Source organism: Hyperolius riggenbachi, chromosome 1, assembly GCF_040937935.1.
Source record: "Hyperolius riggenbachi isolate aHypRig1 chromosome 1, aHypRig1.pri, whole genome shotgun sequence".
NCBI lineage: Eukaryota > Metazoa > Chordata > Amphibia > Anura > Hyperoliidae > Hyperolius > Hyperolius riggenbachi.
In genome coordinates, this window is record NC_090646.1 from 660,337,404 (window position 1) to 660,364,248 (window position 26,845).

At 47.1% G+C, this 26,845-nt stretch overlaps 1 protein-coding gene across 14 annotated transcripts in view; it reads left to right on the forward strand.

Annotated features, from left to right (window-relative positions):
• The window catches only part of UNC13B (unc-13 homolog B), a 540,439-nt gene that overhangs the window by 73,687 nt on the left and 439,907 nt on the right, over positions 1–26,845 (forward strand). For all 14 annotated transcript variants that reach the window (XM_068252311.1, XM_068252316.1, XM_068252301.1 and 11 more), the window contains one exon: positions 15,517–15,546. In XM_068252311.1, the coding sequence (XP_068108412.1) occupies positions 15,517–15,546 (30 nt within the window). The remainder of the gene's footprint in view (positions 1–15,516; positions 15,547–26,845) is intronic.

Sequence of the window (26,845 nt, forward strand, 5' to 3'; positions counted from 1 at the left end):
GGCACCACAGGCCACCTATACTGGGGTGCCAACTACTGGGAGGTAACTAATACTGGGGGCACCTCAGGCTACCTATACTGGGGGTGCCAACTACTGGGGGGTAACTAATACGGGGGGCACCTCAGGCTACCTATACTGGGGTGACAACTACTGGGGGGTAACTAATACGGGGGGCACTACAGGCCACCTATACTGGGGTACCGACTACTGGGGGGTAACTAATACTGGGGGGCACCTCAGGCTACCTATACTGGGATGCCAACTACTGGGAGGTAACTAATACTGGGGGGCACCTCAGGCCACCTATACTGGGGTGCCAACTACTGGGGGTAACTAATACTGGGGGGCACCTCAGGCTACCTATACTGGGGTGCCAACTACTGGGGGGGTAACTAATACTGGGGGGCACCACAGGCCACCTATACTGGGGTGCCAACTACTGGGAGGTAACTAATACTGGGGGGCACCTCAGGCCACCTATACTGGGGTGCCAACTACTGGGGGTAACTAATACTGGGGGGCACCTCAGGCTACCTATACTGGGGTGCCAACTACTGGGGGTAACTAATACTAGGGGGCACCTCAGGCTACCTATACTGGGGTGCCAACTACTGGGGGGTAACTAATACTGGGGGGCACCTCAGGCCACCTATACTGGGGTGCCAACTACTGGGGGGTAACTAATACTGGGGGGCACCTCAGGCCACCTATACTGGGGTGCCAACTACTGGGGGTAACTAATACTGGGGGGCACCTCAGGCTACCTATACTGGGGTGCCAACTACTGGGGGGTAACTAATACTGGGGGGCACCACAGGCCACCTATACTGGGGTACCAACTACTGGGGGGTAAATAATACTGGGGGGCACCTCAGGCTACCTATACTGGGGTACCGACTACTGGGGGGTAACTAATACTGGGGGGCACCTCAGGCTACCTATACTGGGATGCCAACTACTGGGAGGTAACTAATACTGGGGGGCACCTCAGGCTACCTATACTGGGATGCCAACTACTGGGAGGTAACTACTACTGGGGGGCACCTCAGGCCACCTATACTGGGGTGCCAACTACTGGGGGTAACTAATACTGGGGGGCACCACAGGCCACCTATACTGGGGTACCGACTACTGGGGGGTAACTAATACTGGGGGGCACCTCAGGCCACCTATACTGGGGTACCAACTACTGGGGGGAACCTCAGGCTACCTATACTGGGGTGCCAACTACTGGGGGTAACTAATACTGGGGGGCACCTCAGGCTACCTATACTGGGGTGCCAACTACTGGGGGGTAACTAATACTGGGGGGCACCTCAGGCTACCTATACTGGGGTGCCAACTACTGGGGGTAACTAATACTGGGGGGCACCACAGGCCACCTATACTGGGGTACCGACTACTGGGGGGTAACTAATACTGGGGGCACCTCAGGCTACCTATACTGGGATGCCAACTACTGGGGGGTAACTAATACTGGGGGGCACCTCAGGCTACCTATACTGGGGTGCCAACTACTGGGGGGTAACTAATACTGGGGGGCACCACAGGCCACCTATACTGGGGTACCGACTACTGGGAGGTAACTAATACTGAGGGGCACCTCAGGCTACCTGTACTGGGGTGCCGACTACGGGGGGGTAACTAATACTGGGGGGCACCTCAGGCTACCACTACTGGGGGTAACTAATACTGGGGGGCACCACAGGCCACCTATACTGGGGTACCGACTACTGGGGGGTAACTAATACTGGGGGGCACCTCAGGCTACCTATACTGGGGTACCAACTACTGGGGGGTAACTAATACTGGGGGGCACCTCAGGCTACCTATACTGGGGTGCCAACTACTGGGGGTAACTAATACTGGGGGGCACCTCAGGCTACCTATACTGGGGTGCCAACTACTGGGGGTAACTAATACTGGGGGGCACCACAGGCCACCTATACTGGGGTACCGACTACTGGGGGGTAACTAATACTGGGGGGCACCTCAGGCTACCTATACTGGGGTACCGACTACTGGGGGGCACCACAGTCCACCTATACTGGGGTGCCGACTACTGGGGGGTAACTAATACTGGGGGGCACCTCAGGCTACCTATACTGGGGTGCCAACTACTGGGGGGTAACTAATACTGGGGGGCACCTCAGGCTTCCTATACTGGCAGGCACATCTAGCTGTGTACATGGAATTACAGCGTCTGGAAATTTGGAAGCAAAGTGAAGCCGAAAAAGTCTCACCCTGCTCCTGCAAAAGTCCCGGGGGCGTTAATTACTATTCCCCCTCCAGGCCGCCATGGACTCAGGTAAGATCCGTCTCTTGATGGCGCCTAAATTGCTGTCTTAGCCCCGCTATAGCTCTAATTACCATTATGGCCTACAGCGCTGCCTGGTGTACCCAAATCTACTGCTTCAGTTTTGCCTGATTTGTACCTAGCTATCCATATACTGGTGGGCCTACCTAATACTGCAGGCCTTTGGCTATCTATATACTGGGGGCTTATCTGGCTGCCTAGTAATGGGAGTTGGGGGGGAGGGGAGGTTGCAACCTCAAATTTACTACAGGGTCTCATGATTTCTAGCCACGCCCCTGAGGGAGTGCACACTAACTTCATGCATATGTGTCCTATCTCGGGTCGGTTGTACACATCCAAACAAAAGAATCTCACACCTTTGTTGGAGTGGTTGCTAGGTCAGGATCCCCATGGCAACAGTATTGGGAACATGTACATGTTAGTCTGCCTAGGCCTTGACAAAGGGAACCTTGGTGGCCCCGAAACTATCGTCTACTGTGATAGTCAGATGTTAGAATGTGTGTTGGAACAATAAAGTTTTGCATCGTTCCTTAACCGAGCCTGTTTGCAGACCCCTCCTTCGACTTTCCTATCTGGGATCAGAACCTGTGACTGCATTGCTGCCTTGTGAGAGCGTAAACTTCTGCTTGCGTCGTTGCCTTCCGGTGATCCGCGTTGGCTTCCGCTTTCCTCGCCATAAATCCATTCAGAGAATTTGTAGTCCCGTCTGAGGCGATGTTTACCCGTGTGACGTTCCCTCTCTGCCAAGTCTTATAGAATAAGGCATGAGGGGTGACTGCACACAATGCGACATTGTCTCCGGCCCGCGCTTCCTCCTCATTACCTGGAGGTATTTCTTGGCTCTGCCGCCTCTTCCTGCCGCGCGCCTCACGCCTGATTGAAATCTAGACGGACGCATGTGCCTGTTAGGCAGGTGACGGTGTGGTATTGGGGGCATATTGCTTGTGTAATCCTGTCACTCATGTCTCCGCTCTGCAGAGCCGGCTGTGACAGCGCTCGTCACAACGCTCCACAGCTCAGGAGATAATGGGATTTTGTCACAAACTGTTTAAAGAAAAGGAATAATAAAACAGCGAATATGACCTCGCCTGGCTGACCCAAGAATGTGCGGAGAGATTATCGGGAGTATTTCAGACCTAGTCCAAGCTTTTATTGGAAGCAAGAGACTCTTGGTTAGTAACGTTCGCGAAGTGGCACTGCCGGTTAAAGGACAACTGAAGTGAGAGGGATATGGAGGCTGCCATATTTATTTCCTTTTAAACAATACCAGTTGCCTGGCTGTCCTGCTAGTCCTCTGCCTCTAGATCCTTTAGCCATAGACCCTGAACAAGCATGCAGCAGATCAGGTGTTTCTGACATGATTGTCAGATCTGACAAGATTAGCTGCATGCTTGTTTCAGGTGTGATTCAGACACTACTGCAGCCAAATAGGTCAGCAGGCCTGCCAGGCAACTGGTATTGTTTAAAAGGAAATAAATATGGCAGCCTACATACATTCTCACTTCCTTTGCCCTTTAAAGTGCTCAGGTTAGAGTCCACTAAAAGTGGTCAATGAGAAGCGAAAGGTGGCCACGCACTTTACAGATTTTTTGTTTGATTCAACCCCAATTCAATAAAAATGGTCGGTTGTACCAAAAAATTGAAAGGTGTGTGTTTTTTTTTTTTTTTGTTTTTTTTATTTCAATTGCAAAATCTTATTGAATTTCCTGTTATCAATTTTTTGAGATTGGATATGTTGGAAAATTGAGACCAACGTTACCAAGAATTGTATGGTGTGTGTGTGTCATCAAATTGTATTCACCCAGGAGTGTAACTAAAGGGAAGCAGCCGCAGGGGGGACCTGGGCTGCGGGGGGGCTCCAACTTCTACCCTCCCCTTCCTCTGATACAGGGGGCTATACTTCAGAACAGGTGCCCCCCCCCCCCCCCCTTGTGAGATGAGCCCTAAGGCTGTGAGGAGGTAAAGGGTATGAACATTGGGGGTCACCATCAAAGTTTTGCTGGGGGGAAGGGGGGGGGGGCATGAATTGTAGTTTCACTGTACTGTATTCAACCAGAATACATTGTATGTAACTATTCAGTACATACCAAACTTTGTTGTTTTATATGAACAACCAAAAAAAGCGTGTGTACATCGTGAAAAGATTATATTATGGTATGTACTATTTTAATGTAATTAATAAACAGAAATTGAGTGTTTGTAGCAAACTAAAGTGTGGCATATGTAAGTAGCTACTGATAGATGTCGCGAACCTAGGATTTTTTGTTGGCGAACGCGAACCTGAACAACCGATGTACGCAGAGTACTGCTCGCCGACAAACTATTTGCGCCATCTCTAGCTACTAATATGTGGTTTACACAAGTTATTGTAATACTACACAGAAAGGGCCCGAACGCAACGCACCTGGACTGCAGATGCATGAAGTCCCGACCAGCCGCATTTTTCCACAAATGTAAATCGTAAGCCTAGCGGAGCGGAGATTTTCCGTTCCCACTAGGCTGGCTGTTGCATGAAAGATGCTCACCTTTCCGGTTTCAGAGATGCTAGCACCAGCTCTTCTTGCACTGACCATCATCCCTCGCTCAAAGTCACTTAAAGTGAACCTCCAGGCTAAAAATAGACTCAGCAGCACTGGAAAGGCCTGGTGTTTAACTGTTTCACAGCATCAGAACTTTTTTTCTCCTATACAAGCCTCGCTTTTAGCTGCAGAGAAAAAAACTGCCCGGGCATTTTTCCCCTAATGCTGTGCAAAGCACGATGGGATTTCTGATGTTGTTCTTGTTCTGCTGTTTTGGTGCATTTTTTTTTTTTTTACATTTTGAATTTGACATTTGAAGCCTAGTGTGTGCAGCTGGGAGGGGTGATCAGGACACAGGACAGTTGGAACTGCGTCTCCTGCTCCTTGTCACCTCCTTTCAACCAAAAAGATGGCTGTCCCCATGACAAAGATGGCAGCCCCCATGAATCACAAACATTTGCCTGTTCTTTTAAAACAGGATGGGTAAGGGCCCGTTCACACTGCACACGTTTCCAGCCGCGTTTTGGAAACGCGTGCAGGTGGCCAAAACGCACGACATCAGACATTGCATAGAGTGCAATGTCTGATGTTCACACTGCATGCGTTCCGGACCTGTGCGGTCCGGGAACGCATGCTGCACGCAGATTTTGCAAAAACGCGTGGCTGTCCCATTCACTTTTCAGTGATGGGATCAGCCACGCAACGCACACAAACGCGGATGGCCATGCGTTCGTACGCGTTGCGGTCCGCACGCGTTCCGCACGCATGGCCATCCGCATTTCTGATCTGAACGGGCCCTAAGAGATTATATTACCTATCTATTCTAATTAACATAACTAATGTAACTTAATGACAGCGTTTCTTTTTGACATTATCTTCCTTTACAACTACGTCATCCAAAGTTGAGTGTTCCTTATATAAGCTACTCTGCGTTGTTATGTCACTTTCAAATAAGGGGTGTATATGTACAGTATGTATTTTGAATGTTTTTTTCCACAATAGTGGTTCTCAAGGTAATATACAGTATTATTTGGACATTCTCTAGCATTTATTAGCGTCCTAAGCTAGAGGATTCGGATATCTGATCACAGTACGCACGGCTGCGCTATTACTTGTGTAGATGAATTATGCGTAACTCTGCGTAGTCCATGCCTCTCCTTTGCTCACCTGTTTTAGCGTCAGTTGGCGTCTTGCCTGTAAAAACGTATATTTTTCCTTGTAAACGTTACTGGGAAGAGCGGCCAACTTTGCGCAGCGCCGCAGGCCTTCTATTGATTTCTTCTGGGAACACGGCGATATTTGCAGTGTGTGTTTGCTGGGAGACGGCCCCAGGCACACCGGAACAGCAGGAACCCAGATGTGACAGGTGTACCGAGTTCTGTCCACTGTTCCTGCGCTGTCATGGCTGGGGTAACACATCAGCAGCTGAGATCTTGCAGTTAAAGGGAACTTAAAGTGGAAGGGATATGGAGGCTGACATATTTATTTCCTTTTAAACAATACCAGTTACCTGGCTAGCCTGCTGAACCTCTGCCTCTATTACTTGTAGCCATAGACCCTGAACAAGCATGCACATGCTCTGACTGGATTAGCTGTATGCTTGTTGCAGGTATGTGATTATGACACTACTGCAGCCAGAGAGATCAGCAGGACTGCTGGGCACCCAGTATTGTTTTAAAAGGAAATAAATATGGCAGCCTCCATATCCCTGTCACTTCAGTTATCCTTTGACAAGGCCCCTGCAGTGAATTTCCTGACAATTTTATACTTTTGAAGCGGTTCATGCAAGAGTCTTAAGCTGGCCATTAATGGTCCAATTTCTAGCGCAAATTCGTTCGAGCGATCAGAAATTCTGATCGGATTGGTTGTAAATAATCTCCATTGGTGGACGCAATCAATTATGAACGAGTGAAAAAAATGTCGTCCGAATGAATTTTCGTCGAACGAAAATTTGGATTTTCTTGGTGGTCGTGATAGATAGGAAGCAATGATTGGCAAGTTGGTGGTGTAGTGAACGATTTTTCGTCCGATCAGAATTTCTGATCGCTCGAATGATTTTTCGCTAGAAATTGGACCGTTAGTGGCCAGCTTTAGAATAAGATCCTCAATACAATTTAGCATTTCTGAGAATTTTGTTGATGACTTTAGGATTTACGTATTTTTTTTAACCTCCTTGCCGGTTATCCCGAGCTCAGCTCGGGGTAACCTGCGCAGGAGGATATCTCAGGCCCCGCTGGGCCGATTTGCATAATTTTTTTTTGTTACAAGCAGCTAGCACTTTGCTAGCTGCTTGTAACTTCCGATCGCCGCCGCTCGCCGCCGATCCGCCGCGCCGAGTCGCTCCCCCCCGCCCCAGAGCCCTGCGCTGCCTGGCCAATCAGTGCCAGGCAGCGTTGAGGGGCGGATCGGGATTCCCTATGACGTCCCGACGTCCATGACGTCGGTGACGTCATCCCGCACCGTCGCCATGGCGACCGGGGAAGCCCTGCAGGAAATCCCGTTCTCAACGGGATTCCCTGCATACTCTGATCGCCGAAGGCGATCGGAGTGGGTGGGGGGATGCCGCCGCTTAGCGGCTATCATGTAGCGAGCCCTTGGCTCACTACATGATTTAAAAAAAAAAAAAATTTAAAAAAATGTGCGGCGCTGCCTCCTTGCCGGATTTTTTAGACCGGCAAGGAGGTTAAATCAGTTGACTTTGTCAACCAGGGCTGTGGAGTCGGTATAAAAATCATCCGAATCCGACTCCCCAGTTTATGAAACCTCCAACTCTGGGTACCCCAAATTGCTCCGACTCCTGAGTGTAAAGGTGGCCACACACGATGCAATAAAATGATCCGATTTTACGTTAATTCGATAAAACCGATCGGATCTCCCGAAAAAATTGAAAGCTTTTTTTTTTTTTCATTCGACTGAAAAATCTGATCGCATTTTCCGTTTTCTTCCATTTTAATCGATCCGGAATGCCAGTTATTTTTCTTCAATCTTTCTAAACATTGTATGGTGTGTGTTGGATTGTCAAGTTATTAATATACATACCCTAGCAATTTTCTCTGAGTTTCCAATCATTTTTATCATAATTGGGGAAAAATTGAACATACATGTGTGTGGTACATTGGTCAGATTTTTCAAATGTTACAATAAGTCAGAAAAATGTATTGCAATTCTTAAATTGAACAGATATTTAAAAAATTGTATGGTGTGTGGCCACCTTAAGACTTACCAGTATTACTGTATACATTTGCGTACAAAATGTGCATAATTATGCATCAACTCGAAATTATTTGCATCTTATTGACCATCCCTACTTGGAATTGGTACAGAAATTATCCAACTCCTCAGTTTATGAAACCTCCCACTCCAGGTACCCAACAATTGTTCAGACTCTGACACCACAGCCCTTTTGTCACCCCACACTTATATTCCAAATCTACTAAACCAATATGTGCTAGAAGCCAGCGCACTTTCAAGATACCCTTACAACCCTTAAGGGAGGGACACACAGCCTCCACTTGGGTGTTGTAATTTGTCCTGCTTCAGATTACACTGTATGGGGTTGGTGCACAAAATAGCAGTAATACTGCCAGACACAAACAGCACACAGCAATATTACCCTCACTATTGGCATCTAGTACTGCGAGTTATGCTATTAGCGCGACCTGCAGTACTCCAGTAGCGCAACCGTTACCAATGATAATGCTTGTTTAATAATCTACGTTACAGTAGCTACTGGAGTACCGCGGGTCGCGCTAATAGAGTAACTGTGTACTAGCTGCAATATTGCCGTGCGCTGTCTGTGCACGCAAGTATTGCCAACATTTTTTGCATCAACCCCCATGACCCTTATTCAATCTACGTTTTATCCTAGGTGATATTTTTCACACCTGATCTAAAAAAAAAAATGCTTTTTAAAGCACCAGCGCAATACTACCTATTATCAGTGATCTCACTGCTGCGACTGTCACCATTCGCGCGCGATTCATGAATAGCGGCAGTTGCAAAATGCGGTGCCTGCAGCATTTTTTCCATGATTCTGGAGCGATTGCGATGCAGTGCTTAAAACATGCGAGAGTCTACAGTGATTTTACAGCCCGAATCGCAGTATAATCACCCGCGCAAACAGCTTTTGTGCTGTTAAGTGAGAATAGGCCCTTCAGCCACCAGCAAGGAAATGCGCAGAATAATTTTGCTTGTACTTTTTCACTTTTTTTTTAGTACTTTTTCCATTGCAGAGAGCTGAAAATTTTTCATAAATAGAAGATGCAACATTTTCTCCTAGGAGAATTCGCTACAAGGCAGACCCTCCCCCCCCCCCCCCCCCTGCCTATTGCCGATGCCTGCCGGTTACTGGTTCTCTTTGGTGTGATCAGCAGTGGCGATGGAAGGCTGGTGACTTTTTTAGCTGCGGCTATAATTAGCTTAGCTGACAGTAGAGCAGATGACAGGTCTTCGCAGGAGTGTGGCTGTGATTAGCGATTTGTCTGATAATGACCCGGCGTATAATGTATGCAGCGCGGTGGTGTTGTGTATGGAGGCGTCCTCGGCTCCCCGCATGTTTCTCACGTCTTCGCTGCGTCGGGGAAATCCTGAAAAGCTGTGAATTGTGGGGAACGGATATTTTTATCAGCGGTGACGAACATCATGTAGCCTCCAGTGTCGGGACCTTGCACCTCGTGCCGCCTCCTGTTATATAACGGCACGGCCGGGGCCAGGCGTGGGGGGCGAGCGGAGGACAGCCTTGTTATACACTGGTGCATAGGGTTGGCCTTCGTGCGGAGCCCCACTTTAACCACTGCACCCCAAAGGCGGTTTTACCCTCACGGACAAGAGTGATTTTCACCTTTCAGTGCTCATCCCTTTCATTTGCCAATAGCTTAATCACTGCTAATCGCATTGAAATGATCTATATCTTGTTTTTTTCACCACCAATTAGGCTTTTTGGGGTTGATAATTGTTTTCAGAAATTACTTAATTTTTCAGGCATTTTAAAGGGAAAATCAAGGAAAAAATGAAAAAATACTTTCTCCAATTTCATCCGCTATAGTTAAAATATGAACACTTCTACTGTACATAAAACCCACACATTTTATCTGCCTATTTGTCCTGGTTATCACAAGATTTTTATGTCCCTAATACAAAGTATGGTGACTATATTATTTGGAAATAAAGGTGTATTTTTTTTTTTTTTTACTTTTTCAAAGTGCACTAGTGCGGGAGCGCGCATGCACACAGAGGCAGCAGCACTGTTTGACTTATAAAAATGTCCTGGAGCCATAGAGAGGCTCTAGCAGGACGTTTTTATAAGTCAGCTTGTCATTAAGTGGTTGATAACCATAATAATTTAATCTCCAGCCGCCAATGTTCTCCTAGGTCTTTGTAGCAGCACATGCCTCTGGCTGTATAAGAGATGCTGCATCACTGCTGTTGGATCTCTTTTAACCCTCCTGGCGGTATAAAAAATTCCGCCAGGATTTCCTGGAGGGCGGGATAACGTCACCGACGTCGGGACGTCATTGGGAGTCCCGAACCACCCCTCAGCGCTGCCTGGCACTGATTGGCCAGGCAGCGCACGGGGTCTGGGGGGGCGTGCGGCGCGACGGATAGCGGCGATCGAGCGCCTGGCCACCGCGATCGGTGTGCTGATGCAGCTAGAAAAGTGCTAGGGGTTTCCGCCAAGGAGGTTAAAGCACTTCTCCAGAAGCCCTATTATCGGCAGCTTTCTGTATCATAGACCCTTCAGAGCTGCAGGCTGTGCTCTTTTCTGTGATCTGTCAGCGCCCCACCCCTTTAAAGTGGACCGGAGAGGTTCGTTTTTTCCACAAACGCAAACTCAGGGGCTGCAGCATTTTTAGATTTCTGAGGCGTTTCTGCCTCAATGTTAAAGTATAGGAAAAGCTCAAACCGCTCTGAAATACGCTAGATCAGAGTGATTTTCCAGGCGGTTTTGTTACAGAAGCTGTTCAGTGAGGGCCCGTTCTCACTTGAGCGGGAATCGTGCGATTCCCGCTCAAGGCAAACCGCTAGCGGTTTTGTAAAAACCGCTACAACATGTAACACATGGCAGTGTTCTCACTGCCGTGTTTGCGGTTAGCGTTAACCGCAAACGTGTTACATGCAGCGGTTTGCTGGGAATTCGTGATTAGCATGCATAGCACCGCTAATCGCGATCGCTCCAAAACCGCTGCAGTGTCCAGTGATTTTTTTTTTCCTGCCTTATCACGGGAAAGTCACTCCCACAAGCCGGCGTTTTGCGATTCTTAGATCTGAACGGGCCCTAACAGCTTTTACTGTAACAATATTTGTAATCTGCTACACAAAAACGCTCCATAAAATGCTAGGCATGTTTAGAAAACCTCTCTATACATGCCTAGGAATTGCTCTGAAAATCTGCTCCAAAAACCTCTAGCATTTTGCGGATCTGATAGGTTTTTGGTGTGCACTGGGCCTCAAACAGTCTGTATGCGTGTTGGATTGTTTCTCTGTATTAATTAACAAGCCGATGCATCATTGTATTCCAGTGGTTCTGGAGGTGTGTGGGTCACTTAAGTCTAAAAAAAAAAAAAAAAAAAATTTGTATTCACCTGGGGCTTCTACCAGCCCCCTGCAGCTGTCCTGTTCTCTTGCAGTCTTGCTCGGATCCTCCTGTCCCCGCCGGCAGCTACTTTCGCCGACAGGCGAGTGATTCTTCGCGTTCGTGGCCACAATAGCGCGCTCTATACTGCTATTGCGGCCAGGAACGCGAGGAATCGCTTGCGTTGCCAGGCTTGTTGCCGAAACCGGAAGTAGCTGCCGGCGGGGACAGGAAGATCGGAGCGAGACTGCGAGGGCACTGGACAGCTGCAGGGGGCTGGCAGAAGCCCCAGGTGAGTAAAATTATTGGACCTGTTGCCGCTGAGTTTCCAATTCCACTGCTTTCGCTCCATTTCCCCACATCCCCCCCCCGAGTGGATTTTGCCCCTTGGAACGGTCCGTTTTTTTTCACTAGTGTGAAGAAATGTTCAGTTTTCTCATTACCCCCAATGCAGGGCTTCAGCTTCCGTTTCCGTTCCGCCGGCCTCAGCGGTCCTGTAAAATTGCTACAGCAGGAAAGTTGCGGTATGTTCAGCGGATCATGCGGAACTGATTTGTTTAAATGGACAATTGTAAATGGATCCATAGGTTAACACTGGATCCATTCGCATCCATTAAGATTCGTTCCATTCCGCAAATGGACAGTTTTTTACTGCAAGTGTGAAGCGGGTCTAAAGCAGGCAAATTTGTTTTTTTCCATAGCATTTTAGTAAGGAGGCTTTTTGGTACTTTGTAGCGGCGGTCCCTTACACACTTCTAGGAGTTCTGGTCAGGGGCATAACTAGAAATCACTGGCCCTCCTGCAAAACTTTAAAAGGGGCCCCCTCCCCCCACTTTCTGCACAGGTAAACTGAGAACCAGTGTTATTTAATTGGCTAGTGCACAGCTGTATGTGTTTTCCCCGTGCAGATAAAAACAGACAGCAGTGAAGCACTGCATGCATTTTCTCCAATTACATGAGCTTCTGTGATGAAACATACATGTTTACACAGATACAGACACACCAGTTATGCAGAAAACACATACAGAAAACCGACAGATGAGTGTGCTCCCATCCTCAGCTTATTACACACACTCTGTCCTCCTCTGATGGAGCAGAACTGGCTCTGCAGACTTCTTCAGCATCACTACAGTACACAGCACTTGGGGAGGGGGTAGGGAGGTTGGGGGGGGGGGGGCATTTAACACAAGACCCTGCTGAATACTGACTAGGGACTGTCTACAAATATTTGTCCGCAAAACTTTGTATGATTTGTTATCAATGGCTAAGCAGATGCCGTCATTAGAATAATTGTGTAGAGAGTAGAACGTTTTTTTTTTTTTTTCGTGCCCTTAGTCTCGGAGCGCAGGGGGAAAAAAATTCTCTCTCTAAGGGGCCCCCTGTGGCTTCTGGGCTTCCCTGCAGCTGCATCCCTTGCAGGGTCTATGGGTAATCTCTAAGGGCCAGTTACACACATTAGGGAACTGCGTCAGGGGTTTTGTCACATTCGGCCTGATATCGCTTGTGGTTACTGCCATGCATCCGATCAAGAAAGTGGGCCCTACATCTTGCAGCATATCCAACCAATTTTGTGCAGCAGGAGACATTGGCAACGCTTGTGTATTTTATTCCACATTGTGGAGCTCTGCACATCTATTGCAGGTAGTCAATTCAGGTGCAGCCTCTGTTTGGAAGCGCTGCCAATGTCTCCTGCTGTACAAAACTCATGTAAGTATACTTATGGCTAGCTGCATCCATGTGCATCAATTTGCATTCAAATTATAGATTAGGACTAGTACATGATTTGCATCTGATTTGCATTCAAGGCATGTATTTAGCCCTGTGGGGCTCTGCATGCCTCTGTTGGTCTACAATTCAGTTGCAGCCTATGAGCGCTGTCATTTGTTTGATGTCTGTCCAACCAATTAATGTGACCAATTTCGGTCTGAAATAATCGGGCATGCACTTAGCGGCACCAATTTTCATATGATTATAATAATCGAATCAGATGGTCGATTGGCTGCCAATTCGCCTCTCGTGTTTGGCCACCTTTATACTTTTAGCCATTGGCCCTGAACAAGCATGCAGATAAGCATGCAGCTAATCTTGCCAGGCACTGCTTGTTTCAGGTGTGTGAGTCAGACACTACTGCAGCTAAAAAAGATCAGCCAGGCAACTGGTATTGTTTAAAAGAGGAAATACATATGGCAGCCTCCATATCCCTCTCACTTCAGGTTCCCTTTAACTCGCAGTTATTTGCATGTCATTGACCATCCGTAATACTTCATCAGGTAGTGGTTACCCCATCCATGGAACTTGCAGTTACCTCTATCAGCTAATTTGCATTAGGTCATGTGACCAGAATTTTCAACACTGGATATTTAGCCCCAGCAGTTCTATCCCACACATCAGTATTTAGGCCTTCTGGGAAGGGGCCCGTCCTGTATTCGGAGCCGTGTCTGACAATGGCCATTAATACCAGCGATGATACAGGAGTCTATATTTAGTTTCCTAATCGCCAATTCTTCCTTTTCTCCTTTTGTCGTCTTTCTTTTCTTGCGTCCGCCTCCGTTTTGTCTGGTTCTCTGTATTATTCTCATCTTTCTTGTGTAAATAGCAGGGTTTGGGGAGTGAGCGGTTACGCCCTGTGAATACCTATTTGTTTAGATGTTATTAGTGTCGTGTAATGCTTTATGATTCTCGGGATGCTGCAGTTTATATCGCCATAGCAATAAAAATTGATTCCACCATAAATGTCATTAAAATTTGTGGTTGCCGGCAAATACTTCCCACAGGAAGATTAGCGCAGGCTGTTTGACGAATGACAGACATCTGTCCAAGTCAGACCTATGCATAAAAAAATAAGAACCAAAAAAAAAAAAAAAAAAAAAAAGCTGTGACCACCATGTTGCCGCCACACACACATTGCAAATAGAAAATATAACAATACTACCTAACTACTCCTACATCATTGTTTACAGGCTACCTGAAGGGAGTGCTTTGGAGGCTGCCATATGTATTTACTTTTAAACAATACCAGTTGCCTGGCAGTCCTGCTGCTCTTTCATACATCAGTAGCCTCTGAATCACTCACCTGAAACAAGCATGCAGCTAATGCAGTTACATATCTGCTGCATGCTTGTTCAGGGTCTATGGCTAAAATTATTAGCATAAGATCAGCTGGACAGCCATGTAACTGGTATTGTTTAAAATTAAATAAATATGGCAGCCTCCATGATCCCTCTCACTTCCGGAGTCCTTTAAAATTATTCATAATTGCTGCATCAAATTCAGTGTACCTTCATCTTTAAAATCATCAGGGATGAACTTTTGATTTGGATTCACTATAAAGGGAAATAAACATGGCAGCCCCCAAATACCTTTCTCTTCAGGTGTGCTTTTGAGGGGGAGGGAGGGGGGGTATACCAGCAAGAGGGTTTTCTTTTAGCATATCTTGCCACGCCCACCCCCATCCGTGAGATATTAACTTTGTATATGGTGCTGCAGCTCAGCAGTTTCTTAGTTTTTTGAATGTGGGCACTTGCCCATTGGTAAGGGTGATGTCAAGTCTGCTGGGCTGTGCTGATCACAAAGAGTTAAGCCTGGTACATACATCCAATCTTGTTTAGCCAATTTTAACAGTTCCATGTAACATAAGAGCTTTCCTACACAATCTATTCAAAGCCTTCAAATATGTTTAATGCTGGGTACACACCATGCGTTTTCCCGCTCAATCCGCGGGTCGATCGGGATCGATTCGGCTATTTCCGACATGCTCGATTCGGGCTTCGATCGTTCCTGCCGTCGATTTTGCATACTTAACATGCAAATCGACGACAGGAACGATCGAAGCCCGAATCGAGCACGCCGGAAATAGTCGAATCGATCCCGATCGACCCGCGGATCGAACGGGAAAACACATGGTGTGTACCCAGCATAACCTTATACTACATGGAAGGGGTGAAATTGTATGTGTGTATGCCTCTCAGCAGTAGGAGGAGGAAGTGGGTGGAGTCAGATGATCTTTGTGCTGGGTACTGAGAGAGCTAATGAAGGTTGATACGTAAAATCTTAATCAGAGATCCTTGAATTAAGCATTGATCCTAATGTTTTGTTCATTTATTTTGCAGTTAAAAAAGCCAAACTCCAAGGCCCCCCAGGTAAGACCTTTTCTGTAGTTTGTGATATTTTGCTTTAATGTGTGCGTTTTCATTTATATAGCTGCATTGTTAAGCCCGGCACAGGCATCTAATTTTGATTAGCCAATGACTGCCTGATTTTGTACCCCGCCCATGTAGTATGGAGGCCAGCAGATTTTAAACACAGTAAACAGATTGTGTAGGTAATCTCTCATACTACATGGAAATGGTAAAATTGGCAATTAAAATTGGATGTGTATGCACCCTTTTAAAGCCTGGTACACACTTTCAATTATGAATGGCCAATCACTGACTGATTTTACCATCTCCCTGTAGTAGGAAGGTCAACAGATATTGAATGATATTAACAGATTGTGTAGGTGAAACCTCATTCTACAGGGAGGTGGAAAAATTGGTCAGTGATTGGCCAATCATAATTGAACGTGTGTGCCTGGCTTTAATGGTTCGTACACACATCCAACCTAGATTGGCAAAGACTGGCCAATGTTATCACGTCCATGTAGTTTGAGAGCTTACCTACACCATCTGCTCTTGGTATTCGATATCGATCGGTCCTCATAACTGTGTGGAAGCGGTTAAATTGGCTAATCAGAGTTGGATGTGTGTAGCAGGCTTATATTTTGTGACTTGTTTCCTGCTAAGAAATGGCATTGCCCAACCCAATTCTAGAAGATGCGGCAGTAATCTTAGAAATGCGTCTAATAGAGTAACTAGAAACAGGTCCCCGCATTCCCCAGTCTGGTTATACAAACTGTTGTCATCAAGTTTTAGGCCTTGTTCAATCTAAAATCGAAATCACAAATGCAATCGTTTTTTGATTTTGTGAGGGATTTTTTTAGCGCCTCCTGGAGCTTTTTCAGAGCGGTTTTGTAATTCACTCCCTGACGTAAGTCAGGAAGTGAACTCTTTGACCCGGAAAAGAATACATACAATGTATTTATTCTTAAAAACGCAATCGCTGCACAAAGCGATTTTGTGAGCATATTGCGATTTTCCTATACCTTCCATTGAGGCAAAATCACCTCAAAAATGATACAGGCACCGCTTTGCTTAGCGGATTGCAAGTGAACCGCTTAGATGTGAACTCTATCTCATAGGGAATTATTGCACAAGCGCTTTAAGGCGATTTCGTAAAATCGCATGTGCTTGAAAAGATGCAGAAAACGCCCCTAGTGTGAATGGGCCCTCAGAGAATTAGAAGCGGATAAAGCTGTAGGGTAACGTGATCTTAGGTGCTTGCCAGCCTCTGGGGAGTCGCCCGGTTCGGAGCCTGAACACACTTGCATCACTCGGCAACGCAGGTGGCTGATCAGCACAAAAATGTGTGCAACGGTAAGTAAGGGCCTATTTCCACTACACGCAGATTGGATGCAGAAAAACGGACTCCAATGAAAGCCTATGGGCCTGTTTCCACTAAACACGATTTTGCTGATAAAGATTTTCCCATAGGCATTCATTGGAGTCAGTTTTTCTGCATCCGTTCTGCATCCAATCTGCGTGTAGTGGAAATGGGTCCTTAGCGTGTAAGTGTGTCCATCAGACAGTGCTATGCATTATGCTGTCTGTCCTTGCGTGTTGCACTCTGACACTAAATTCAGCAACACAATGTGCAAATGTACGCAAACCCTTTAACCTTCCTGGCGGTAACCCCGCAGGAGGTTTTCTCAGGCCCCGCTGGGCCGATTTGAGTATTTTTTTTTTTTTTGCTGAACGCAGCTAGCACTTTGCTAGCTGCGTCAGCACTTCGATCGCCGCCGCCCCGCGCCGATTCGCCGCATTCCGCGTCGCAGCACAGCCCCCCCCCCCTAGACCTCTGCGCTGCCTGGCCTATCAGCGCCAGGCAGCGGCAAGGGGTGGATCGGGACTCCCTTAGACGTCACGACGTCGGTGACGTCATCCCGCCCTGTCGCCATGGCGACGGGGCAAGCCCTCCAGGAAATCCCGTTCTTTGAACGGGATTTCCTGATCGCTTATCGCCGGAGGCGATCGGCGGGGCTGGGGGGATGCCGCTGAGCAGCGGCTATCATGTAGCGAGCCCTAGGCTCGCTACATGATTTAAAAAAAAAAAAAAAAAAAAAAAAAAAAAACGGCTGCGCTGCCCCCTGGTGGTTTTTAATATACCGCCAGGGAGGTTAAAGTGGCCCTGAACTCTTTCACAGGACAGAAGGAAAACGGAGAATTTTACCCTGTATGAATTTAGCCTGTCTAATTCGCCCTCATTTGTGACTAATCACAACTAGCAATTTAATCTCTCATCTGGCTGGCTCCATAGAGTAAGCACAGGATGTTAAAGGGACACTGTAGGGGGTCGGGGGAAAAAGATGTGAACTTACCCAGGGCTTCTAATGGTCCCCGCAGACGTCCTGTGCCCGCGCAGCCACTCCCCAATGCTCCGGCCCTGCCTCTGGTTCACTTCCCAAATCTGGACTTTAAAGAGAACCTGTACTGAGTAAAAATATTTAAAATAAACACATGAGGTAACTTCAAATGAACATTACAGAGTTACCTTGCCATCCGTTCCTCTCAGAAGCTCACCATTTACTTCTGACAATAATCCCTTCCAGTTCTGACAATATTTTGTCAGATCTGAAATATATCAGTTGCTGTCAGTAAAATATCAGTTGCTGTCAGTTATAGCTGAGCGGAAAACTGATGTACCAGGTTATGTCCATGTTTCCCTATGGCTCAAGTGGGCAATGTTACAGTTTAAAGGATACCACAACTGAAATGTGACATGAGATAGACATGTTTATGTACAGTTCCTAGCACACAAATAACTATGCTGTGTTCCTTTTTTTTCTTTCTCTCTCTGAAAGAGTTAAATATCAGGTATGTAAGTGGCTGACTCAGTCCTGACACAGACAGGAAGTGACTACAGTGTGACCCTCACTGATAAGAAATTCCTCTTTTTATCTCTTTCTTGCTCTCAGAAGCCATTTTCTGCTAGGGAAGTATTTTATAGGTGGAATTTCTTATCAGGGAGGGTCACACTGTAGTCACTTCCTGTCTGAGTCAGGACTGAGTCAGCCACTTACATACCTGATATTTAACTCTTTCAGGCACAGAAAGAAAAAAAGGAACACAGCATAGGTATTTGTGTGCTAGGCACTGTACATACACATGTCTATCTCAACATGTCACATGTCAGTTGTGGTATCCTTTAACTGTGTGCTGACCAGAAAACTGGTATGGGTAATGGCTATTTTCAAAATGGAGGACAGAAAATTCCCTTGATCACAGTGAACAAACAGGACGCGGGACAGGAGAAAGACACTGTGGAGTAGACTACATGGAAGGTAAGTATGACTTATGTATGCTTATTTTGACTTTTAATTTTCAGTTCAGGTTTTCTTTAAAGTCGGAAAACCACTGCGCCTGCAGGGCTGCGTCCTCCCTCCTGCTGACTTCACCGGGAGTGTACTGCACAGGCCCAAGACTATCTGCGCCTGTGCAGTACGTTCCGGGAGCAAGGACGCGGCCGCGCAAGCGCAGTGGTTTACCGCGGGTAAATTCAACGTCCCCCCCCCCCCCTCCCCCTGTAGTAGCCCTTTAACCCTATAAACAAATATCACCCACAAAAAGCCTAATTTGTGGCAAAATAATTTGGATCATTTAGGTTTAATAAGCAGTGATGAAGTTATGGGCAAATGAATAGGAGGAGCGCTGAAAAGTAAAAATGGATCTTGATGTGAAGGTTAAAACATCCAGTAAAGTGGTTAAACAATACCGGTTGCCTGGGAGTCCTGCTGATTGCTGTGGCTGTAGTATCTGAATCACACACGTACAACAAGCATGTAGCTAATTTTGTCAGATTTTTGTCAGAAACCCCTAATGTGCATGCTTGTTCAGGGTCTATGGCTAAAAGTTTACAGGCAGAGGATCAGCAGGACAGCCAGGCAACTGGCATTGTTTAACTACTTTAGCCTTTTGGATGTATGTGCTACGTCCAAAAGGCTGCTGCGCGCGATCGTGCGCTCTCGTACCGCCACCCGTTAGCCCGAAGATCAATGAATGGGAACGCAGTTCTCATTCATTGATCTATGGCCCCTTTAGAAAGACCTTTCTAAAGAAAAAAAGTTTTACGTCGTCCTTATACTTCCTAGAAGCGAGAGCGCTCGCTTACAGAAAGGAAAAAAAATTGACTGATATTAAAACTACAGCTACATACATTTAAAAAAAAAATAGAATCACAAACCATTACTTTTTAAATTAACGGTTTACCTCCCACACTACAAAAAATACCCAAATACATTTTTTTAACTAAAAAAATAAAATTTAAATAAAAAAAACTAAGCATAAATAGTTACCTATGGGTTTGAACTTTTTTAATAGGCATGTCAAGAGGGCATATTACTAATATTTTTCTAAATTATAAGCTTGTAAATAGTGATGGGCGCAAAACAGAAAAAATGCACCTTTATCAAATATTGGCGCCATACATTGTGATAGGGACATCATTTAAATGGTGTAATAACCAGGACAAATTGGCAAATAATATGTGGTTTTTAATTATGGTAGCATGTATTATTTTAAAGCTATACTGGCCGAAAACTGAGAAATTAATTTTTTTAAAAAAAAATTTCTTAATATTCCCATTAACCTCTTGACGACCAGCTAACGCTGATTGGCGTAAACTGGTCGTCTGCGGGTTTCCATGGAAATGGCCACTCGTTCGAGTGGCCTTTCCATGTCCGTTCACGGAGGGTGTCTCCGTGAACAGCCGGAGAGCCTCCGATCGCAAAATGTAAACACGCGGGGAAGAAATCCCTGCTGTTTACATCATACGCCGCTGCTGCGCAGCAGCGCCGTAAGGCAGATCGGCGATACCCGGTCTCTGATTGGCCAGGGATCGCCGGCCTATGATAGGCTGAAGCCTATCCTTCAATGCGCGGGACGTCCTGCGGAGAGGGGCTTTGAAGAGCCCCCCGCAAAGCGCAGCAAGCCGGCGGCGATCAGACCCCCCCAGCAGGACATCCCCCTAGTGGGGAAAAAAGGGGGTAAGTCTGATCGCCCTGGCATAATCCTGATCTGTGCTGCGGGCTGGAGAGCCCACGCAGCACAGATCAGACAGAAATCCACTGGTCGTCAAGTGGTTAAATTGCATTAAGAAGAAAATAATTCTTAGCAAAATGTACCACCCAAAGAAATCCTAATTGGTGGCAGAAAAAACAAGAGCAATTCATTGTGATAAGTAGTGATAAAGTTATTGGTGAATAAATGGGAGGTGAAAATTGCTCGGATGCATGATTTGAAAAAGGACTGAAGGCTGAACTGGTGAAAGTGTACCAGAGCTGGTATAAAGGAAAAGTTTTATACATACCTGGGGCTTCCTCGAGCCCCATACGCTTGGATTGCTCCCGCGCCGCTGACCTCTGATGTCTGCAGCTTCGGTACCGCGTCCCCGCACTTCCGTCAGTCGAAGGCAGTCTGACATAAGAGAAGTGCGCTCTTTGCTGCTCTGTCCAGTGGCTGCACTAGAGAGACTTCTCCTGCATAGACTGGCCCCGACTGGCTGAAGTGACAGGACCTAGTTCTCGGAGCTGCGGGCAGAGGAGGACGTTGACGCGGGAGCGATCTGTGCGTATGGGGCTGGAGGAAGTCCCAGGTATGTATCAAGTTTTCCTTTATATCCGCTCTGGTTTCCTTTTTAAAAGGAAATAAATGTCAGCCTCCATATCCCTCTCACCTCGACTGCAGCAAATCTTTAGTGAAAAGAGTAGGGAAGGCTCAGGGCCATATAGAGCCTTGCCGGTCCTCTCCAGTTGGATCTAGGCAAGAGAGCCTCTTTTGCCCACCGCTGTTGGTCTGGCTTTTTTTTAGTAATATTTGGTGAGGCTAACATTCACCAGGCCCCTACACTCTCTCCTGGCCCTGGGCAGCTGCCTAGGTTTGCCTAGTGTATGATCCGGCTCGGCTCATATCCTCCAGAATCCAGAGTACTTCCGAAGACAGTTGGCTCCGTACCGCGCATGCACAAGTGTGTGTGAGTGTTCTTATGCATGCGCAGTACAGAGCGACCTATCTTGGGGACCGAGGAGCGGTGAGGCTCTATAGTGACCATCTTTTCGGCAAAGAGGAGGTAATGCCAATAAGGAGCTTGCAGACATGATTAAAGTGAACCAGAGATGAAGCACCCTCATGTATTTTACCATATAGATCAGTGGAAACATTAGAGAAAACGCCTACCCTGCTCTCTGTTTCATTCTTCACTGCTCAGCCTGCTTGTTATCAGCCCTGATAAAATTCCCTGGCTGAGCATTGTCGGGCTTTGCTCAGGAATTATTATAGCTGAGTCGTTATAGCAGAGCCAGAAGGGGGCAGGCTTGGGCTTGAAAAGACTGAATGCTCAGTCGGGGATTTTATCAGGGCTGGTAACAAGCAGGCTGAGCAGTGAAGGATGAAACAGAGCAGGATAGGTGTTTTCTCTAATGTTCCCACTGATCTATATGGTGAAATACATGTGTGCTTCGTCTCTGGTTCTCTTTAAGCTGAGCGGATAGCCAGCGTAAACGTGGATATTGCAGTGCATTCCCAGCAAGGACTACTATGACCAGGATCTCCTGCTGAGAGGAGGTAACAAGTGACTAAGCGAGGAGTTAGTGTATAAAGTGAAGCTGAGCAAATAGCCAGCGCTTTGAACTTTGTTATGAGAAGGATTTGGAAACCGCTGGTATCAACAAGTGGACTTCTCATAATCAGACAAATGTTCTGGTTCTTGGTTACTGAAACATCCAGCCTTGAATAAGTGATCTGTGCTGTCTTACCAAATAGGTGTTATCTAACCAGGGCTGTGGAGTCGGAGCAATTTTGGGTACCTGGAGTCGGTTTCATAAACTGAGAAGTCGGATGATTTTTGTACTGACTCCACAGCCCTGCATCTTACTACTTCGAAGTAATTATAAATTAAGGCCCCGTTCACATCACAGAACGCAGGCGCGTTCCGTTCAGAACACAACGCACAGGAACGCACGTCATGTGCGTCTCTGTGCGCTGCGTGGCTGATCCCATTCACTGAAAGTGAATGGGACAGCCGCGCGTTTTGCTAGGAAACGCGTGCAGCATGCGTTCCCGGACCGCACAGGTCCGGAACGCATGCAGTGTGAACATCAGACAGTGCACTCTATGCACTGTCTGTCGTGCGTGTCGGCCTCCCGCACGGGTTCCCGAAACGCGGACGGGAACGCATGCAGTGTGAACGGGGCCTAAGGGTTGCTGATGCAGTGAGAACATTGCAATATGCTCTGTCTCATCAGATTGTATGGATTGGCCAATCCCATCTTGATGAGTGTGGTGTGAATGGGTGTGGACATAAGGGAGTGCTCCTTATGTGGGATTCAGTGTGTTCTTGTTTTTTGTTTTTTTTAATAGCTAGGGGTATGGGGACAGGGGGGGGGAGGAAGGGGGGTCGCTTACCAGCTGTCATACAGATTTTGATACAAGAAAATTTAATTTTACAGTAATTTGAGTGGCAGTCTACTTGATGTAATTTTTTTCATTCACCCTGCACTCCAGTGGCGTAGCTAAGGAGCTGTGGGCCCCGATGCAAGTTTTACAATGGGGCCCCCCAAAGCACTCTATACATAACAATTAATACGACGCACCAAAACCTGCCAATGGCAACTACAGTGTCAGAGGTGCAAGAAGGGGATAGGGAACAGTTTGTTAATGATTACCACTATTCAAAGTATCTATAGAAGTGATTATTATGAGCACAGGACCAATAGAGAGCTAATACTGTAGTTGAGGGAGGGCCCCTCTGGCCCAAGGGCCCCGATGCGGTCGCTACCTCTGCAACCCCTATTGCTACGCCCCTGCTGCACTCCTTCTCTCTCCCGCTTCCCCCTTTCCCACTCTGATGCTTAACCCTCCTGGCGGTCTATTAAAAACCGCCAGGGGGCAGCGCAGCCGTTTTTTTTTTATTTTTATTTTTTTAAATCTGTGCAGCGGCATCCCCTTAGCCTCTTCGATCGCCATCTTTGAACGGGATTTCCTGGAGGACTTCCCCCGTTGCCTTGGCGACGGGATGACGTCATCGGGAGTCCCGATCCACCCCTCAGCGCTGCCTGGCGCTGATAGGCCAGGCTGCGCAAGGGGTCTAGGGGGAGGGGGGCGGCGCGGCGGATAGCGGCGAATCGGCGCGGGCGGCGGCGATCAATGTGCTCACGCAGCTAGCGTGCAGCAAACAAAAACTACGTTCGGGGTTACCGCCAGGAAGGTTAAAGGTCAGCTGTAAGGCGAGGAATATGGAGGCTGCCATATTTATTTCCTTATAAACAATACCAGTTGCCTGGTAGTCCTGTAGAGCTATTTGGCTGCAGTAGTGTCTGAATCACACCAGAAACAAGCATGCAGCTAATCTTGTCAGATCTGACAATAATGTCAGTAACACCTGATCTGCATGCTTGTTCAGGGTCTATGGCTGAAACATATTAGAGGCAGAGGATCAGTAGGATGGCCAGGCAACTGGTATTACTTAAAAACGAAATAAATATGGCAGCCTCCATATCCCTCTCACTTCAGTTGTCCTTTACCTTTAGCCTTATTTCTAGTAAACCGTTGGCAGGAAATACTAGTCTATAGCTTGTATTGCATAGATGGAAGAGGTAATTTTCTATCAGAGCTGTAAGACCAGAAAGCACAGAGTGACAGAAGCTCCCCTATGCGGGTGACAGGCTGCGGGGGGCTTCCGCTGTCCCACATCATGAAAGGTCAGGACAGCTGGGGGTCCTCAGATCAGAGGAAATCCTCTATAGATGGGATGAAAGGAGCGGATTCCGCCCACCCTCTGCGGCGTTATGTAAATGTTCCAATACCCCATTATTATCCAGACTCTCTCGCGTATAACCCTTTCCTCGCCATCACCGTGTGCAGCGCAGCCACAAATCACCAGGATTGCCTGATGTACGCGATGGATGACATAACCAGGGCAAACCTGCGTCTGCTGATTACTGCGGTGTCGCCGGCATCATTCGCTAATGCTGATCTTATATACAGTAACTGACTAAAGTGAGTACACATTTAAAAACACACGATTGGTTCGCACGATGGCCAGGGCCCCCGGACCTCTCTCACTGGCCGGGGCCCCAAGGCCAACACGTGATACCTGGAGGGGAGTGCAGGTGGGCCTGGACCTCTCACACCCAGGCTCTGGACCTCTCACATCCAGAAAACCCACCAACACTGCCTCCATACTGAATGCTAAATTCAACACACACAAGCAATAGAACACAGCAGTACATGCATCCAGCTACATTTGAAATTGGTCAGCAGGTGCTCGTCAGCCAATCAGGATGCACTGTCATACACCCTTTACCTGCCATACCACATCTAGCAGCCATTAGCATTCAGGTGGGAGGCTTCAGTTGGACGCCATCGCAAGATTGCTTCGCTAGCAGGACCGCCCCGTGCAGGCATCCCTCCCACAGGGGTCCCTCCCTAACCGCTCACCTGTCCGCCATGTCCTAGAGATGAAAGAAAACGTTTAAAAAAAAGCTGATCTAAGGGCTGGTGCACACCGAGCGGCTTTTTGGGCGTTTTCAGATCCGCTTGCGGCTGCGGATCTGCTTGGTCAATGTATCTCAATGGGGTGGTGCACACCAGAGCGGCAGGCGTTTTGCAGAAACGAAAAATGCCTGGGTGAGGCATTTTTTGGATTTCGGATGCGTTTCTGCCTCAATGTTAAGTATAGGAAAAACGCAAACCGCTCTGAAAAACGCCTGTTCAGAGCGGTTTTGCAGGCGTTTTTGTTACAGAAGCTGTTCAGTAACAGCTTTACTGTAACAATATATGAAATCTACTATACTGAAAACCGCAGCAGCAATCCGCAAAACGCTAGCAAAACGCCTCATAAAAATAAAAAAAAGCGTTTAAAAATCTGCTAGCATTTTGCGGATCTGCTAGCGGGTTTTGGTGTGCACCAGCCCAGATATACAGTAACTAGCAAAAGTGAGTACACCTCTCACATTATCCAAACTCTTCCACGTATAACTCTTTCCTCGCCATTACCGTGTGCAGCGAAGCCACAAATCACCAGGATTGCCTGATGTAAGCGATGGATGACATAACCAGGGCAAACCTGCGTCTGCTGATTACTGCGACGACGCCGGCATGATTCGCTAATGCTGATCCTGTATACAGTAACTAACAAAAGTGAGTACACCTCTCACATTATTATCCAGACTCTTCCGCGTATAACCCTTTCCTCGCCATCACCATGTGCAGCGCAGCCACAAATCACCCGGAACACCGGCGTACGCGATGGACGACATAACCAGGGCAAACCTGCGTCTTCTGATTACCGCGGCGTCTCTGGCATCATTCGCTAATGCAGAGCGATTCCATATCAATGTTATCGTGAATCTTCAGTGTTAAATGCAGGTTACCGATGGCCAGCAGCTGTCCATCTGAACCAGCCCTTATGTTGGGAATATATGGGTCGATTCTAGCGCTAGATTCTGCCCGCGCGATTCTCTTCAGCTTCTTTTTCTTTTTTTTTCAATTCACTCCAATGACAAATCGAGCGGCAAAACGATCATACGGTGATCGGACATGTCGGAAATGATCTATTTAACCATCTTATCGGCTCAGAATCAAACCGTGTATTCCCAGCTTTAGTCCTGTCGGGTGCAACTCTGTGGAATGTGCATGTAATGAGTTCCAAAGCCAGTACAAAATATACCTGGTCTCCCAGAATGCTCCTGGAGAAGAATTCTGCATAGCTAAACCACCTAGTAGGGTGGGGTTATACAGCAATATGTAGATATAGGAAGTGTTTCTGATGCTAAAACCAGGATATTTAACGTAAAAATGGCTATCCTGATTCATTTTCTGCATTCTACTACATGGCCCTACAGTACCTCTTTAACAGACAACTTTTTGAAATAAGTTTGAGTAACTAACTTGTCCCTCCAGCTCTCCAGCCTTCAGTAAATCCCCCTCACTGTCTGCGTTAGCCAATCACACTGCAGCATCAGTCCATGGTCAGCTGACCAGGCGGTAACGTCACAGGAGAACAGGATGTCACCGGACACTGAGAATAGACTGCTTTTACCTTTTTTATCCTTCAGAAGTTCTTAGCTGCCAACGTCCTGAACGTCTCCACAACCGTCTCTCATGTCACAGCGTAATCCAGCCTAATTCCCTTGGCTTTGCTGGTAGTTCCGGATTAATGACTCAGTATGGAGGAAGTTTCTCAGAGAATACAGTTTTCTGACCGGTTAGAAATGTCTAACTGGTGACACAAGGAGGAGGATATGAGGGTAAACTCCTAATCAGAGGTTCCCTATAGTCAGGGCAGTTC